This window comes from Ylistrum balloti, unplaced genomic scaffold (assembly GCF_031769215.1).
Source record: "Ylistrum balloti isolate Yb309-2 unplaced genomic scaffold, AGI_CSIRO_Ybal_v1 Utg371048, whole genome shotgun sequence".
Classification (NCBI taxonomy): domain Eukaryota; kingdom Metazoa; phylum Mollusca; class Bivalvia; order Pectinida; family Pectinidae; genus Ylistrum; species Ylistrum balloti.
Genome location: NW_026782580.1, coordinates 415,040 through 431,767, shown reverse-complemented (window position 1 = coordinate 431,767; position 16,728 = coordinate 415,040). Strand labels below are relative to the sequence as shown.

Here is a 16,728-nt window from a genome sequence, read left to right as displayed (position 1 = left end):
GTCCTTCTGTGTCTTTTATAGGGCAGGGACTGGCATTTATAATACCGTGAATGCACCATGATCATTTGATAATGATAAAATCTGTTGTATGATATTGTTGTGAGAAAGCTATACTAGCATCAGTTCCATACAGTTGATAGATAGCCACAGTAGAGGCAAGCATTTCTTCATGTTACAAAAAATGTGGCAATCTCAATAATCTGATTACTTCAATTATCACAGCTAGAAGCCAGAGATGTAGGTAGAAAACAATTTGTTGATGCAGTGCCAGTGGTGGCATGGTACTAAAGCTTAGTGAGGCTTCAGTGCTTAGATAGTCTCAATAGAATTCTTATTCGTGGGAATTTTAAAGATCTGATTGTTCATCAGGATTTGAGTTCTGTAGCCTGTTATCCTTAGTTGTAGATGTTGATAAAATGTCCAATTGTTAAGCTTCTGTGTCTTACAGAATTTGAACTCCAACATGGTAGCAAGGTCAAAGAAGTTTAGGTATTACATGTGTGAAATACTGACTATTATGTTATTGGTGAAACTATATTGTATGCTCTCTTAGGTCCAAAACACGTTTACAAAGAGGTGACATTCTGTGATATATAACTAACAACATACCTTTTGTTTTATCATTTTTATTGATTTTCAGTCTAGTCATCATTAATAAATCAATAACTTTCTCATCAGCTCAGTTTGTTCTCAACAATAAAATGTGTTTGAAATGGAATTGATCGAGATTAATCCCATCACAAATAAACGGAAGCATGTTCATCCTAACCCTGAACAGCCATATAGCCGGTCGCATCATTTTACAAATGATCCAGGTCGCATATAAAAACAATCTCTGCTTTAGAATTGATATAGAATTGTAAGGATGCCATGATTTTCTAATTGGAACTATGGTGTTGTAGGTATTTTTTTCTTTTGTATGTAAGTATAATATGTAATTTACCATGGTAACTATACAAAAGAAGTTATTTGACTCAGTACTTGTTGCCAAAAGAAATTTATGTGCTACTCCATACAAACTTTCCAAAACATCAAAGTTTCCAGACTAATAAGGTACCGTATTCTATCCAATAAGCGCCCAGGGCACTTAAAAAATTGCAAACTCCACAACTTTTAACTGAAAAAATTTCATATGACTTGATTCAGCCCTTTTTGTGAGGTTGTGATGTGTCTGTGGTCACCATAATTTTAGTGTCAACCTCTATGTAACAAGGTGCACTCTGTCATTATGTGGTCCTCGATAAATTGTTTCAGATCATCTTAACATGATGACAAGAAAGGGAATTTGTTTATGATTAAGATATAAAATTCCATTCATACTTACCTGTTTTAGCACAACTCTTTTATTTGTCATTTGATATCTAACTGCTTCATTTGTTTCTGTCAGATACTCTATCACACATCAAAATATCATTTCTTAATCTGCTGTATCAATGGCTATCTTACCTGTTAAGTAATAATGGACTAAGCCTATTCAGTCATCGTTACTGTGGCTGAGCGTGCAATACCAAGGTACACAAGGTAAAGGTCATCTACCACGTGGTTTAGGAATGTGTGAAAAAATGTCTTGTATGTATGAATATTCGTCTGTGGTCAGGGGATATCATGTTTATAGAGAGTGTTGGAAACCATTCACAGGACAGTGCCTTGATACAGTTATTGAGGATAATAATCCGTTTGACAAGTTTGCAATCAGAGTTGTGAAAGAAGGTCACATTCCAAGTGAACTGTCAAAAACAGCTCATTTTTTATCAGGCATGGTGGGAAACACTTATCGACATTTCTCTGTTGCTGGTGGACTGGAGATTAACTGGGGTTTTTTTTTTTTATGTTTTTCTGGAGTACATCTCCTTATAAACCGACTTAAAACAATTTTTGATTGTGACTAAAACGTAAGTTAACCTAGACTTTTAGGTATCTGAAGGGGGAGGGGGCACTTATAGGGACAAAGGCACTTATTGGGTCGAATACGGTACACACAAACCAAAGTTTCCAGAATTATCAAAGTTATAATTAGCACACAAACTGAAATTTCCAGACTAGCAGGTTCTACAGTACCTTTACACCAAAGTTCTCAGACTAACAAGGTTTATCCATCTGTACACACCAACCAAAGCTTCCAGACTAGCAAGGTTCTACCTTTCACGCAAACCGAAGTTTCAGACTAGCAAGGTTCTACTATACACATACACCAAAGATTTCTTTCTAGCAAGGTTCTACTGTATACATACACCAAAGATTTCTTTCTAGCAAGGTTCTACTGTACACATACATCAAAGTTCTCAGACTAACGAAAGCCTCCAGACTAGCAAGGTTCTATCTTTCACACAAACTGAAGTTTCAAACTAGTAAGGTTCTACTGTATACATACACCAAAGATTTCTTTCTAGCAAGGTTCTACTGTTTACACAAACCAGACTGACCAGACTAACAAAGTACTTATGTACTGACAAACCAGAGAAGTTGAATATTTTGGGGTCCATGAAGAAAACCAGTCTTTTGTACTTGTTGGTCTCAAGTATTTATTCGCGGACACTCTATATCAGACAAGTGTGCTTTATGACCAGCTAATGATTACTAGGTAAGTCAACAACTCTCACACCTGTGTGCTCGACACTTGACTTGGAACCCAACTCCTGTTGACACTGATCATGTCTACCAAAGAAGGCAGCAACTGTACCGTACTCATGTTAACCAAGCCTAAGCAATATGCCTACTTCCTGGTATTACAGGGCTTTCAGCTGGTAGACAGTGCTTGCTACACAAATTAAATATTTTTATGAGACGATTAAGCTATTCACATCCTGTATAGTATATTTAGTGGGCTAAGCTTTAGTGATATTTGGTGGAGACTTAGTAATAATAACCCTGTATACAAAGTTTTAGTTCAGTTTTACAGCCTTTACAGTTTACTGTCTAACTTTGTTTGATATTTGTACAGGTGTTCAGAATTGATGATGCTTTTGGATAAAATCTGATATTTTTTTCCTGATGTTCAATACTTTGGTAAAAAATCCTTTTGGTAAAAGAGTGTTTTCCTGTCATATGATGCGCAAAAATCTATACTTATGTTGTTTGTTGTATAAATTATGCAGGCTAATAGGATACTGAAGTGTCCTGTTTATTAATCATCCTCTGGTATGATTGAGGGATATTAATTTTAAGGTGTCCATCTGTACATCCTGTTTTATTTTCTGTGCAATAACTCCATTAGATGCAAAAAGATTTCTATTAAATCTGGTTTTGAGGTGTATCTTACTTTCCTTCAGCCTGTTACTGACTGCTGTCATCATTCACTGAACTGCACTCATTGTAAATGAATTTTAAACAGGTTGGTTTACAGGTGTGTGTTACTCTCCTTCAGTTTGACTACTGGTTCATAGATGTTTGTGTATAATTCATTTCTGATACATGCCTCTATGATAGGTTTCCAGGTATAAACTTGTTAAATGTCAATGAATTCAAAGGGAATTGAGTTTACTGGTGCATTTTACCATCCTTTTGGGGATTCCATTAATCTGTTTGTTTCCTAGTTGTTAGTTCTTATAACACAACCAAAACAAAACAATGACTACATATCCCTACATCAGCAGATGACCAGTGTGAAACATACTAACACTGACATATGTAGTGTACGGGATGGTAAGGAACCAACCAACTTGTTTGGCTCTACGATAAACCTGTGTACACTAAAGTAGTAAATAGTATTACGAGATGGTGAAAAAAAATAGAAAAAAAGTACATAAGATGGTTACAGTGTAATAGATTTGTCTGAGCTTTGTTTAAGACATAGTCATAGATGTGCGAAAGTCTGTGCCCCTCGCATTCCTGTTTAGTACAGGCCTGCTGCAGCATTTCCAGATGGCCTACTTGACCAGCCACCTGGAAAGGTTGTTTTCCCTGATGACTATTATGGAATCCAACTTAATGAACATCGGAGAGATAGAAATCCCAAAAAGGCAGAAAATTCACGAGAACGAAAGCAATCACAGTCCCAGATCAATAAATCAGCACGTACAGATCATTTTACAAGCGAGGGATCTCGATTTCTTTTTCTGTATCAGAAAGGGCTGTGCATTATTTTTTGATTATATGATCAAGGATCTTTTCTGTAATCGAAAGCTCATGACAATATATTATACCAGTAGGTATATCTTATCCAAGCTTTTTTAAGCTATCCTTCAAAATGTAATTATTCTTTATTTGTAATATTTATCAATAGTTTGGTAATGAAATACTGCTTAAATCTGTTATAGCACATCTACAGAAACAGAGATAAATCCTGAGTTTGTGCTGAACACTCCTTAGTAAATCTTCATGTTAGGGAATGTTCTAATCTGAAACCTTCAACATGTTGTAGATTTCAAAAACAGTGACCACCAATATCACAAGTGTACCTGTTTTTAAATTCTGTTAATGTGACTGTATACCTCTAGCTTTAAATTTCTCCCAACAGGTAAAAATACCTTGTCAAATTACAGGTAAACACATGCACTACAAAATCTGTAATGTACAGTGAAGGGGAGACTTTCCAAGTTCCCTATTATACTGTTTAAACTTGATCATTTTTTCTAAATAATTTAAATGAACCATTCAATAGATTTCTATCATAGTTGTGATGTTTAATTATCCTTGATGTTGTATATTGGTTGCTAATGTTTAGAAATCATACTGAAATATAAACTTTATTTATTTTACAACAATTGCAAAACAAGTTATTTCAACTTATACTAATCACTCTTGCTGGCCCGGATGTAAGCGTGCGAGGGGTCTTATTGTGGGAGGAAACAGGAGTACCCAGGGAAAACCCATGTGGCAGGGCAGGTGACCTGTCACCTTTTCACATCCGTTCCGGGAATTGAACCCCGAATGACTAGGTGAAAGGCGAGTGTGTTACCACTGCATCACTCGACCACCCATCATACATGTTAAACTGGTGTTTCGACTGTATGTAGTATTATCATTAATTATAACAACCATCAGATATTGATGATTGGTGTAATTATCATACGACGGTTATAATAAAACTAAAGTGACATCATAGATAAATGATAGAGATTTACTTTCTGATAAATATTTTATCTTCTGATAAATGCAATCTTACAATGATGTTCCCTTGTCACATCAAGAAAGTAATCCCATAATTTGATGAAGCACTATCTAAAAGGTCTCTGTCACATAAAAAGTAAAAATTCATAATTGCTTATGACATGGCCATTCATATAAGATATCTTTTATTGATGAAATGTTTCTGATATAATGATGTTTGATTATTAATACCCTGACTGGAAAGAACACTCAGAATGAGTGAATTCTGCAGTGTTAAGTACTGTATCCTGATGGGTGCTTTTGGTTGATTAGAGATATCACGAGGGAGGCCACTAGTGGGGAATGGTCAGATATCATATGTGGTAGAGGAGATAGATCTTGATGCTTGCTACATTTGAAGGTAGAGATGTCATGATGGTGTCACATATAATTATGAGAAACACCATGACTGCACCACATTTTGTGTGATGGGAGACATCATGATGAATACCACAGGTTGTGAAGGTTATGCTATGACAGGTACCACATGTGGTGACTGAATACAATATGGCAGGTACCACATGTGGTGACTGAATACAATATGGCAGGTACCACATGTGACTAGATACAATATGACAGATACCACATTTGATGACTGGTAAAATATGGTAGGTACCACATGTGGTGACTGGATACAATATGGTAGGTACCACATGTGGTGACAGGATACAATACGGTAGGTACCACATGTGGTGACTGGTTACAATATGGTAGGTACCACATGCGGTGACTAGATACATTATGGTAGGTACCACATGCGGTGATTAGATACATTATGGTAGGTACCACATGCGGTGACTAGATACAGTATGACAGGTACCTTATATGGTGACACTATACAATATGGTAGGTACCACATGTGGTGACTGAATACAATATGACAGGTACCACATGTGGTGACTGAATACAATATGGCAGGTACCACATGTGGTGACTAGATACAATATGACAGATACCACATTTGATGACTGGTAAAATATGGTAGGTACCACATGTGGTGACTGGATACAATATGGTAGGTACCACATGTGGTGACAGGATACAATACGGTAGGTACCACATGTGGTGACTGGTTACAATATGGTAGGTACCACATGCGGTGACTAGATACATTATGGTAGGTACCACATGCGGTGATTAGATACATTATGGTAGGTACCACATGCGGTGACTAGATACAGTATGACAGGTACCTTATATGGTGACAGGATACATTATGGCAGGTACCACATATGGTGACAGGATACATTATGGCAGGTACCACATATGGCATCTGGATACATTTTGACAGAAACCAATGTGGTAACAGGATATAACAAGTATTGTATGTGGTGAAAAGGTTTAGACAGGTACCACATAGTTATATGATACATTATGGCAGACACTACATGTATTGTCAGGGTTCATATTGTTGGGATACTGCAAGGATACATCATGGCAAGTACCACATGTGGTGATTTGAGATATTGTGAGAGGGGTTACATGTGGTGACTGGCTTAACATCATGACCTGTCACTGATGATGGAAGACATCATGATGGTACGATCTGTATCACTTACCCTTCTATTATAAATTTGATTAAGAGTCACTGGCACTCAAGGATAATATCTTTGGGTTTCCATCTTACCAGGAGTATGAAAGTTATTTTGTCGTCAATTCTCACTGTGATAATTTTGACAATCTCCATTGTAATGAATATCTTTTAGGTTAATTTGCCTGATAATCAACAACTTGAGATATTTACACAAAAACAAAGTTTAAGTTAAAAAAAGAATCCTGATTCTCCAGTAATAAGCCCACCATCTAACTTGTTCAGTAGAATTACAAACAAGTGTTACTTCCTTTGTTGTGATAGGCCCAATTCCTGACTTTGAGTTGAAACTGAATGTTTGCCCCTCGGCTTTTTGCAGAATGATTACGGTAATCCAATAAAGAAACAAACACGTGAAATGGAACAGCAATGTTTTTCATTTTCAGAGAAGACTGCAGGGGACATAATGGCCTACATAATTACCAATATGTAAAACATGTAACGAGTCAAAACAAGTCCGCAACTTCCTAGTGGTAGGTCTATAGACTAATATAACTGTTGACACAACATGTGCTGTGAGTGAATACTACAAAAAAAAGGCCATCAGAGTGAATACTACAAAAACACATCAGATAGATGTAAAATATTTCTGTCTTTCTATATAGTCTCGATGATTATAATAACAGATTTGATAGTGTAATAGGCTGTGATGTAGTGTATGATTGAGATAAGTCGCTTGGTTGCACATTTTGGATAAAATACTTCTATAAATAAACCCATATTATACATATTAGTTATATGTTTTCTGATAGAGGAACATTTTTATCTTTGTGAATAAAAAGTTATCAGCAATTGATATTCTTCGTATTTTGTTGACTTCATTTTGATCATGAAACTTATAGGGCTTTATTGATCAGGATCAATTATATTAAATCTTATTACAGGTTTAAGTCTGAGTCTTCTCCATTGAACGAATACTGTATTAATTTAATGTTGACAGTAGAATGAAAACATTTACAGTGCTGTCCAATTTACATTCCTCAGACAGTTTATATTAATTAACAGTCACGACTAAACTTCACATACAATTACTGACTAAACTTCACATACAATTACTGACTAAACTTCACATACAATTACTGACTAAACTTCACATACAATTACTGACAAAACAGCGGGGAAGGTAGAGCGGTGTACTTTACCGGACCTTGTCCACAGGTAATTGATATAAAAGAAAAAGTAAGGAAACAGCATACCATTTTAAGGTAACGGTCAATTTACTTATTTGTTTAGCTTATAGAACACCATGTTTCACTTCATCTATATGAAATAGTGTTTAATATCTACATTTTCAGGATACAGAAATTTCATTCAAGAATCAAGCAGTTCATAGTTTACCATATTTTCTGTATTATAAGCGCAGTGGTTGAGTGTGCAGCTTATGCCAGTGTGGTTTTTATGTGGACAAAAAAAACCCAACAGAATGAAAAAATGGAAAATGAAGTGTACCTGTACACCAGTACACCTGTACACCAGTACACCTGTACATCTGTACACCAGAACACCAGTACGAGACAGTACCAAGTTTTTCACAAATACCTGTCCATCACATGCTTGAGACTGAAACAGATCATCGTATACAGGATGATAAATAAGAATAACATTCTTGTGGATTTAATTAATCATACCTTTTCATATGAATCACAATAATATCTTCTGAACTTTCCTGATTGCTTCGGAAGCCATAGCGGAAGTTTAAAATAGCCTGTTGCTTCTAGGGGTCAATAGGTCATCAGGTCTAGAACGACCACCATGCTTGTTTACGACAAGATTGGCTTTGTGAAATTTACAAGAAATAATATGGAACTATAAGAATTCTGTCAGCATGCAAGGGCCTTTGTTAATACTCAACAGTACAGACACCAATGGAGAGATTGTTTAGTAAAACATACGTAACATCTGTGGACGATCTTTGGAGATTCTCAAGCCAAACAAGTTGGAAAATTGCTATTTTACATTTTGATATGCACCGATAAAATAAAGGATTATCTGTGTTTAATTCATTTGCAAACTTACATTAAATGTTTCACTGACAATCTTGATTAATTGCCTTCCCTTATCTGTTATATCAACAAACTTTGGTCAACATAACAGTCACCACATTGTAAGAAAGGGTGTGACTTATATTCTGGTGCGGCTAATGTGTGGATCAGATCGGAAAAAATTGTTAAAAACTGGCTGTATACCATTGCGGCTTATAACCCAGAATAACCCAGTAACTAAGAATCAATGAAAATGCAGTTAAGCTGGTTACTACTCAGAAGACATGTTTCTTGAGTTTGTTGGGCAAAAACTTTCACAAACTCCATTCTTCCAGATAATGACATAGAGTCGGCCATAAGGTTTGAGTGCTTTTGACCTGGCTCTTCAGGGGAGTGATTTCTATCTTACTGACTTGCATAGTTTATCAATTATTTAGTTTTAATTTCATCTTGTTGGCAGATGGAGCATCATGGCATTGGAATTTTTCCAATTTCATGATGTAACTTTGGTCGGGTTGTAATGTCATGCATATGGAATAGGGTTTGAGATAATCACCTGGGCATTTTGTATAGGATAAAGTTTATCGTCATGTCCCTTAAATCACTTTCCAAGTGTGACATCTAGTGTGAGGCAATAGATTAGTGGTGACTGGATGGTAGAACAACAGATTGATGGTGACTGGATGGTGAGACAACAGATTGATGGTGACTGGATAGTGTGACAACAGATTGGTGGTGACTGGATGGTAGGACAACAGATTGATGGTGACTGGATAGTGAGACAACAGATTGATGGTGACTGGATAGTGTGACAACAGATTGATGGTGACTGGATAGTGTGACAACAGATTGATGGTGACTGGATAGTGTGACAACAGATTGATGGTGACTGGATAGTGTGACAACAGATTGATGGTGACTGGATGGTAGGACAACAGATTGATGGTGACTGAACGGTAGGACAACAGATTGGTGGTGACTGGATGGTAGGACAACAGATTGATGGTGACTGGATAGTGAGACAACAGATTGATGGTGACTGGATAGTGAGACAACAGATTGATGGTGACTGGATAGTGTGACAACAGATTGATGGTGACTGGATGGTAGGACAACAGATTGATGGTGACTGAACGGTAGGACAACAGATTGGTGGTGACTGGATAGTGAGACAACAGATTGATGGTGACTGGATAGTGAGACAACAGATTGATGGTGACTGGATAGTGAGACAACAGATTGATGGTGACTGGATAGTGAGACAACAGATTGATGGTGACTGGATAGTGAGACAACAGATTGATGGTGACTGGATAGTGAGACAACAGATTGATGGTGACTGGATAGTGAGACAACAGATTGATGGTGACTGGATAGTGAGACCACAGATTGGTGGTGACTGGATGGTAGGACAACAGATTGATGGTGACTGGATGGTAGGACAACAGATTGATGGTGACTGGATGGTAGGACAACAGATTGATGGTGACTGGATAGTGAGACAACAGATTGATGGTGACTGGATAGTGAGACAACAGATTGATGGTGACTGGATAGTGAGACAACAGATTGATGGTGACTGGATAGTGAGACAACAGATTGATGGTGACTGGATAGTGAGACCACAGATTGGTGGTGACTGGATGGTAGGACAACAGATTGATGGTGACTGGATGGTAGGACAACAGATTGATGGTGACTGGATGGTAGGACAACAGATTGATGGTGACTGGATAGTGAGACCACAGATTGGTGGTGACTGGATGGTAGGACAACAGATTGATGGTGACTGGATAGTGAGACCACAGATTGGTGGTGACTGGATGGTAGGACAACAGATTGATGGTGACTGGATGGTAGGACAACAGATTGATGGTGACTGGATGGTAGGACAACAGATTGATGGTGACTGGATAGTGAGACAACAGATTGATGGTGACTGGATAGTGAGACAACAGATTGATGGTGACTGGATAGTGAGACAACAGATTGATGGTGACTGGATAGTGTGACAACAGATTGATGGTGACTGGATGGTAGGACAACAGATTGATGGTGACTGAACGGTAGGACAACAGATTGGTGGTGACTGGATGGTAGGACAACAGATTGATGGTGACTGGATAGTGAGACAACAGATTGATGGTGACTGGATAGTGAGACAACAGATTGGTGGTGACTGGATAGTGAGACCACAGATTGGTGGTGACTGGATGGTAGGACAACAGATTGATGGTGACTGGATGGTAGGACAACAGATTGATGGTGACTGGATGGTAGGACAACAGATTGATGGTGACTGGATAGTGAGACAACAGATTGATGGTGACTGGATAGTGTGACAACAGATTGATGGTGACTGGATGGTAGGACAACAGATTGGTGGTGACTGGATGGTAGGACAACAGATTGATGGTGACTGGATAGTGTGACAACAGATTGATGGTGACTGAACAGTAGGACAACAGATTGATGGTGACTGGATAGTGAGACAACAGATTGATGGTGACTGGATAGTGTGACAACAGATTGATGGTGACTGGATGGTAGGACAACAGATTGATGGTGACTGGATAGTGAGACAACAGATTGATGGTGACTGGATAGTGTGACAACAGATTGATGGTGACTGAACGGTAGGACAACAGATTGGTGGTGACTGGATGGTAGGACAACAGATTGGTGGTGACTGGATAGTGAGACCACAGATTGATGGTGACTGGATAGTGAGACAACAGATTGATGGTGACTGGATAGTGAGACAACAGATTGATGGTGACTGGATAGTGAGACAACAGATTGATGGTGACTGGATAGTGAGACCACAGATTGGTGGTGACTGGATGGTAGGACAACAGATTGATGGTGACTAGATAGTGAGACAACAGATTGATGGTGACTGGATAGTGAGACAACAGATTGATGGTGACTGGATAGTGAGACAACAGATTGATGGTGACTGGATAGTGAGACAACAGATTGATGGTGACTGGATAGTGAGACCACAGATTGGTGGTGACTGGATGGTAGGACAACAGATTGATGGTGACTGGATAGTGAGACCACAGATTGATGGTGACTGGATGGTGTGACAACAGATTGATGGTGACTGGATAGTGTGACAACAGATTGATGGTGACTGGATAGTGAGACTACAGATTGATGGTGACTGGATAGTGAGACCACAGATTGATGGTGACTGGATAGTGAAACAACAGATTGATGGTGACTGGATAGTGAGACAACAGATTGATGGTGACTGGATAGTGAGACAACAGATTGATGGTGACTGGATAGTGAGACAACAGATTGATGGTGACTGGATAGTGAGACAACAGATTGATGGTGACTGGATAGTGAGACAACAGATTGATGGTGACTGGATAGTGTGACAACAGATTGATGGTGACTGGATGGTAGGACAACAGATTGATAGTGACTGAACGGTAGGACAACAGATTGATGGTGACTGGATGGTAGGACAACAGATTGATGGTGACTGGATGGTGAGACAACAGATTGATGGTGACTGGATAGTGAGACCACAGATTGGTGGTGACTGGATGGTAGGACAACAGATTGATGGTGACTAGATAGTGAGACAACAGATTGATGGTGACTGAACGGTAGGACAACAGATTGATGGTGACTGGATAGTGAGACAACAGATTGATGGTGACTGGATAGTGAGACAACAGATTGATGGTGACTGGATAGTGAGACCACAGATTGGTGGTGACTGGATGGTAGGACAACAGATTGATGGTGACTAGATAGTGAGACAACAGATTGATGGTGACTGGATGGTAGGACAACAGATTGATGGTGACTGGATGGTGAGACAACAGATTGATGGTGACTGGATAGTGAGACCACAGATTGGTGGTGACTGGATGGTAGGACAACAGATTGATGGTGACTAGATAGTGAGACAACAGATTGATGGTGACTGGATGGTAGGACAACAGATTGATGGTGACTGGATGGTGAGACAACAGATTGATGGTGACTGGATAGTGTGACAACAGATTGATGGTGACTGGATGGTAGGACAACAGATTGATGGTGACTGGATGGTAGGACAACAGATTGATGGTGACTGGATGGTAGGACAACAGATTGATGGTGACTGGATAGTGAGACAACAGATTGATGGTGACTGGATGGTGAGACAACAGATTGATGGTGACTGGATAGTGAGACCACAGATTGGTGGTGACTGGATGGTAGGACAACAGATTGATGGTGACTAGATAGTGAAACAACAGATTGATGGTGACTGGATAGTGAGACAACAGATTGATGGTGACTGGATAGTGAGACAACAGATTGATGGTGACTGGATAGTGAGACAACAGATTGATGGTGACTGGATAGTGTGACAACAGATTGATGGTGACTGGATGGTAGGACAACAGATTGATGGTGACTGAACGGTAGGACAACAGATTGGTGGTGACTGGATGGTAGGACAACAGATTGATGGTGACTGGATAGTGAGACAACAGATTGATGGTGACTGGATAGTGAGACAACAGATTGGTGGTGACTGGATAGTGAGACCACAGATTGGTGGTGACTGGATGGTAGGACAACAGATTGATGGTGACTGGATGGTAGGACAACAGATTGATGGTGACTGGATGGTAGGACAACAGATTGATGGTGACTGGATAGTGAGACAACAGATTGATGGTGACTGGATAGTGAAACAACAGATTGATGGTGACTGGATAGTGAGACCACAGATTGATGGTGACTGGATAGTGAAACAACAGATTGATGGTGACTGGATAGTGAAACAACAGATTGATGGTGACTGGATAGTGAAACAACAGATTGATGGTGACTGGATGGTAGGACAACAGATTGGTGGTGACTGGATAGTGTGACAACAGATTGATGGTGACTGGATAGTGAGACAACAGATTGATGGTGACTGGATAGTGAGACCACAGATTGATGGTGACTGGATGGTGAGACAACAGATTGATGGTGACTGGATAGTGAAACAACAGATTGATGGTGACTGGATGGTAGGACAACAGATTGGTGGTGACTGGATAGTGTGACAACAGAGCTGCCTGGGTATTTATCTAAACAAGGTTCAGCTGTTAATACTAACTACATTTGTAGTAGTATGTTAGCCTTTTGTAGAGAGCAAATTTGTTTTGGTAGCATTTTGTTGAGAAAGGATTAAGGTTAAAGTATAGCAAACAATAGCCAGATTCATTACTTCAAGTGGCCAGCTGGCTCAGTTTGTAGAGCATCAGTTTTATGAAAATAAAATAAAAATATTACAGATGACAAGAGAATTCTAGAATTGTAACCGTTTGAAATAAACCACACAATTCTTGGAAACTGGAGACTGATTAACACTGGGGAAGCATGTTTCTTTAAGTATAAGAGAAAAAAGTCTTATTTAAACAGACAGTAATTGTGGAAGAAAGATAAAAAAGGGCTTAAAGACAAATATAAAATCAAAGCCATCAGGAAACTGTAAGGATGATCCAGTACTAGTAGTGTGATGTGACTATCACAGTTAGCTACTAGGACAATATAAAGGCCTTGACAGTATCAGTAACTGCTTAAAGATCTTAATAATTGATAATGGGAGGTGGGCATTGATTGCTTCAAGGTAGAATGGCTGGAATTTAATTATCTTCTCAATACTGATGAGTTAGGTTAGATTTATTTGCTCTTACATTGTGTATTAGTTTTACGAGGTCTTTATAGCAGTGATAACATCAAAGTGCTGACAGACACTGGAGATTTTTCTTCTGGCATGTGTTCAACTTGTACAACTTTTCTTGATCTCTCGGAGTACATGTATCAACTTTTATTCATTCACACAATCTGATATGGCTGCAGTAAGTCCAGTCTGAAGAAGAAATCCTAATATCCAGTGTAGATACTTATATAGACATCCTTAAGGGGTTATCTTATTGGAACACTAATGCTATTGTGCTAATGATTGCGCTAATTACAGTTTTTGTATGTTTGAAAGCTATTACTATAGATGCATAAAGTCATCATTACACTAATTTGCCAAGAATGATAATGTGTTAAAATTTGATTGCGCTGAAATAAGTTTGTTTACAATATATGAAAATATTCAAAAGTAATTAATTTTTTCGTAAGGCTGGCATTATGGGCTATTGAAAAAAACTGGCTGGAATTTTGTTGGTGACAAAAACAAAGTTACCATAAGGACCTGAAGCTATCCATGCTGGTCCATCATTGAATGATACTTCCCATGAACATTTGAGACTATTTTGCAGCTTCCTAAGACTGCAATTTTTACCAATATCTTAACCCATTCCCTGTGTCCGTCTAGTCAGGTTGTGCAGCATCCTTTCCTGTCCTGAAACATGAAATTTGTAAGGGTTTTTTTTATGTCTGCGTCTTACTATTTGCGACTTAACTCTCATTGGTGCCTATTCATCAACTGGTATTATTTTCTTTCAAGCTGTGCTTCATTATTGTGGTATGCTTAAATGTATATGTCTTAGTCATTATATAGACTTGTGGAGCATAAAGTGTTACTCTTGAACATGTTTGTCTCGTACCATCCTGTCTAGTCCATCCCATCCCCATCCCATCCTCTGCCATTCAGAATCAGTGAAATGAAAGTGAGGGTATTCATGTCATAGACATTTTCTTGTTTGTGTGCATATAAGTTTTGCTGGGTATTGAAATGATCGAATTACAATTGCGACAGCTTTGTATAGGAACGTTTCATCTGTCTGACTATAGGGACAAATTGATTATAACAGGAGTTTCCTCGGAAAGGTTTTGTGTTAAACAGATCAATTTTAGGTATTTAACCTTTCTAATCGTTTATTGATTTGCAGAAGTACAATCAGAAAATTGTAGAGACTTTTGTGTAGAGTGTTGACTTAGCTGGTCCTTGACAAATTGGAATAGTATGTGTGATGTTTGGTTGGTCAATTTGATAATGACCGTTAGCATTGTTGAAGGTAGTAGTTTACATTTAACGTTTTGTAAATATAATCCAGAAAAATCAACAGATGGTAAATAAAGGCCTTAAATACTCGTGTAACACTTCTTTAATCACCTGCATGGTTAAAATAATTGACCTTCATTATTGAAATTTTAGAGTTTCACATTTCATAAACATTGAATGGAGGCTTGGCTAAGGAAACCCAATTATTGATGTATGTTTTTTTTAAAGCATTCTTTTCTCTGCTACATTTAATTTTGATTCATTATTACTTTAATTTCATAATAACGCTATCAAACCATCATATTTTAACCAACGTATTACAATAAGCACCTGTATATGAAATAGCAGACCACAATGATATACCAACATATATTGTCCAGTCTCACCTTTGAGGTAGTTTTTGTATATTACTATTGTTACATTTGGTTTCAGAAAGGCAGGTCTTCAAACTTTACCCTAATCCTCAGTAATCTTAATGTCATACAAATGTTCACAGTATTTTCTCTTTGTTTTCATTCCAGGGGTGCTTTCTCTGAAGTTTCCCTCGCTCAGGACACATGGGAATCGAAACTGGTAGCAATTAAAAATATCGATAAACGATTCCTTAGAGACAAAGAATCGTCCCTGGAGAATGAAGTAGATGTCCTACGCAGGTAGATTTTTAAATCACATACATCGTTTTTTTTTGCTTTAAGTTCAAACATAGTTTTTGCTTCTTTGAATTTCAGGTGTAATTCAGTTTACAGGTGATGTGATAAGAAAACATTTTAATTTCTTTTGGACTTAAACACAGCCACCTGTTTAACAACTGTATGTTGGCAAACTTTCGCCAAACTCAGCTTTTGCCTTTTTCCCCCTTTTCGCAAATAGAGAGAAAATTCATGTTTTGGTGTACAAAAACAAAAAAGAACAAAAAACAAAACAAAAATGGTCAAATGCTTCCCGTTATGTGAAGGGATGTAATCCAATATGGTGGACAGAGAACTCGAGAATGATAACATCTAGAAAAGGCATGTTCCTGCGTATGATACACAACCCCATTTTGACACTACAGTTTTGCCCAAGAAAGTGCACACTATACACGCAAATTTACGATATTA

At 38.1% G+C, this 16,728-nt stretch overlaps 1 protein-coding gene across 1 annotated transcript in view; it reads left to right on the top strand.

The window, feature by feature from the left end:
• The window catches only part of LOC132560319 (calcium/calmodulin-dependent protein kinase type 1-like), a 97,173-nt gene that overhangs the window by 21,712 nt on the left and 58,733 nt on the right, over positions 1-16,728 (top strand). The window contains exon 2 of the mRNA XM_060224992.1: positions 16,150-16,281. Coding sequence (XP_060080975.1) covers positions 16,150-16,281 — 132 coding nt within the window. The remainder of the gene's footprint in view (positions 1-16,149; positions 16,282-16,728) is intronic.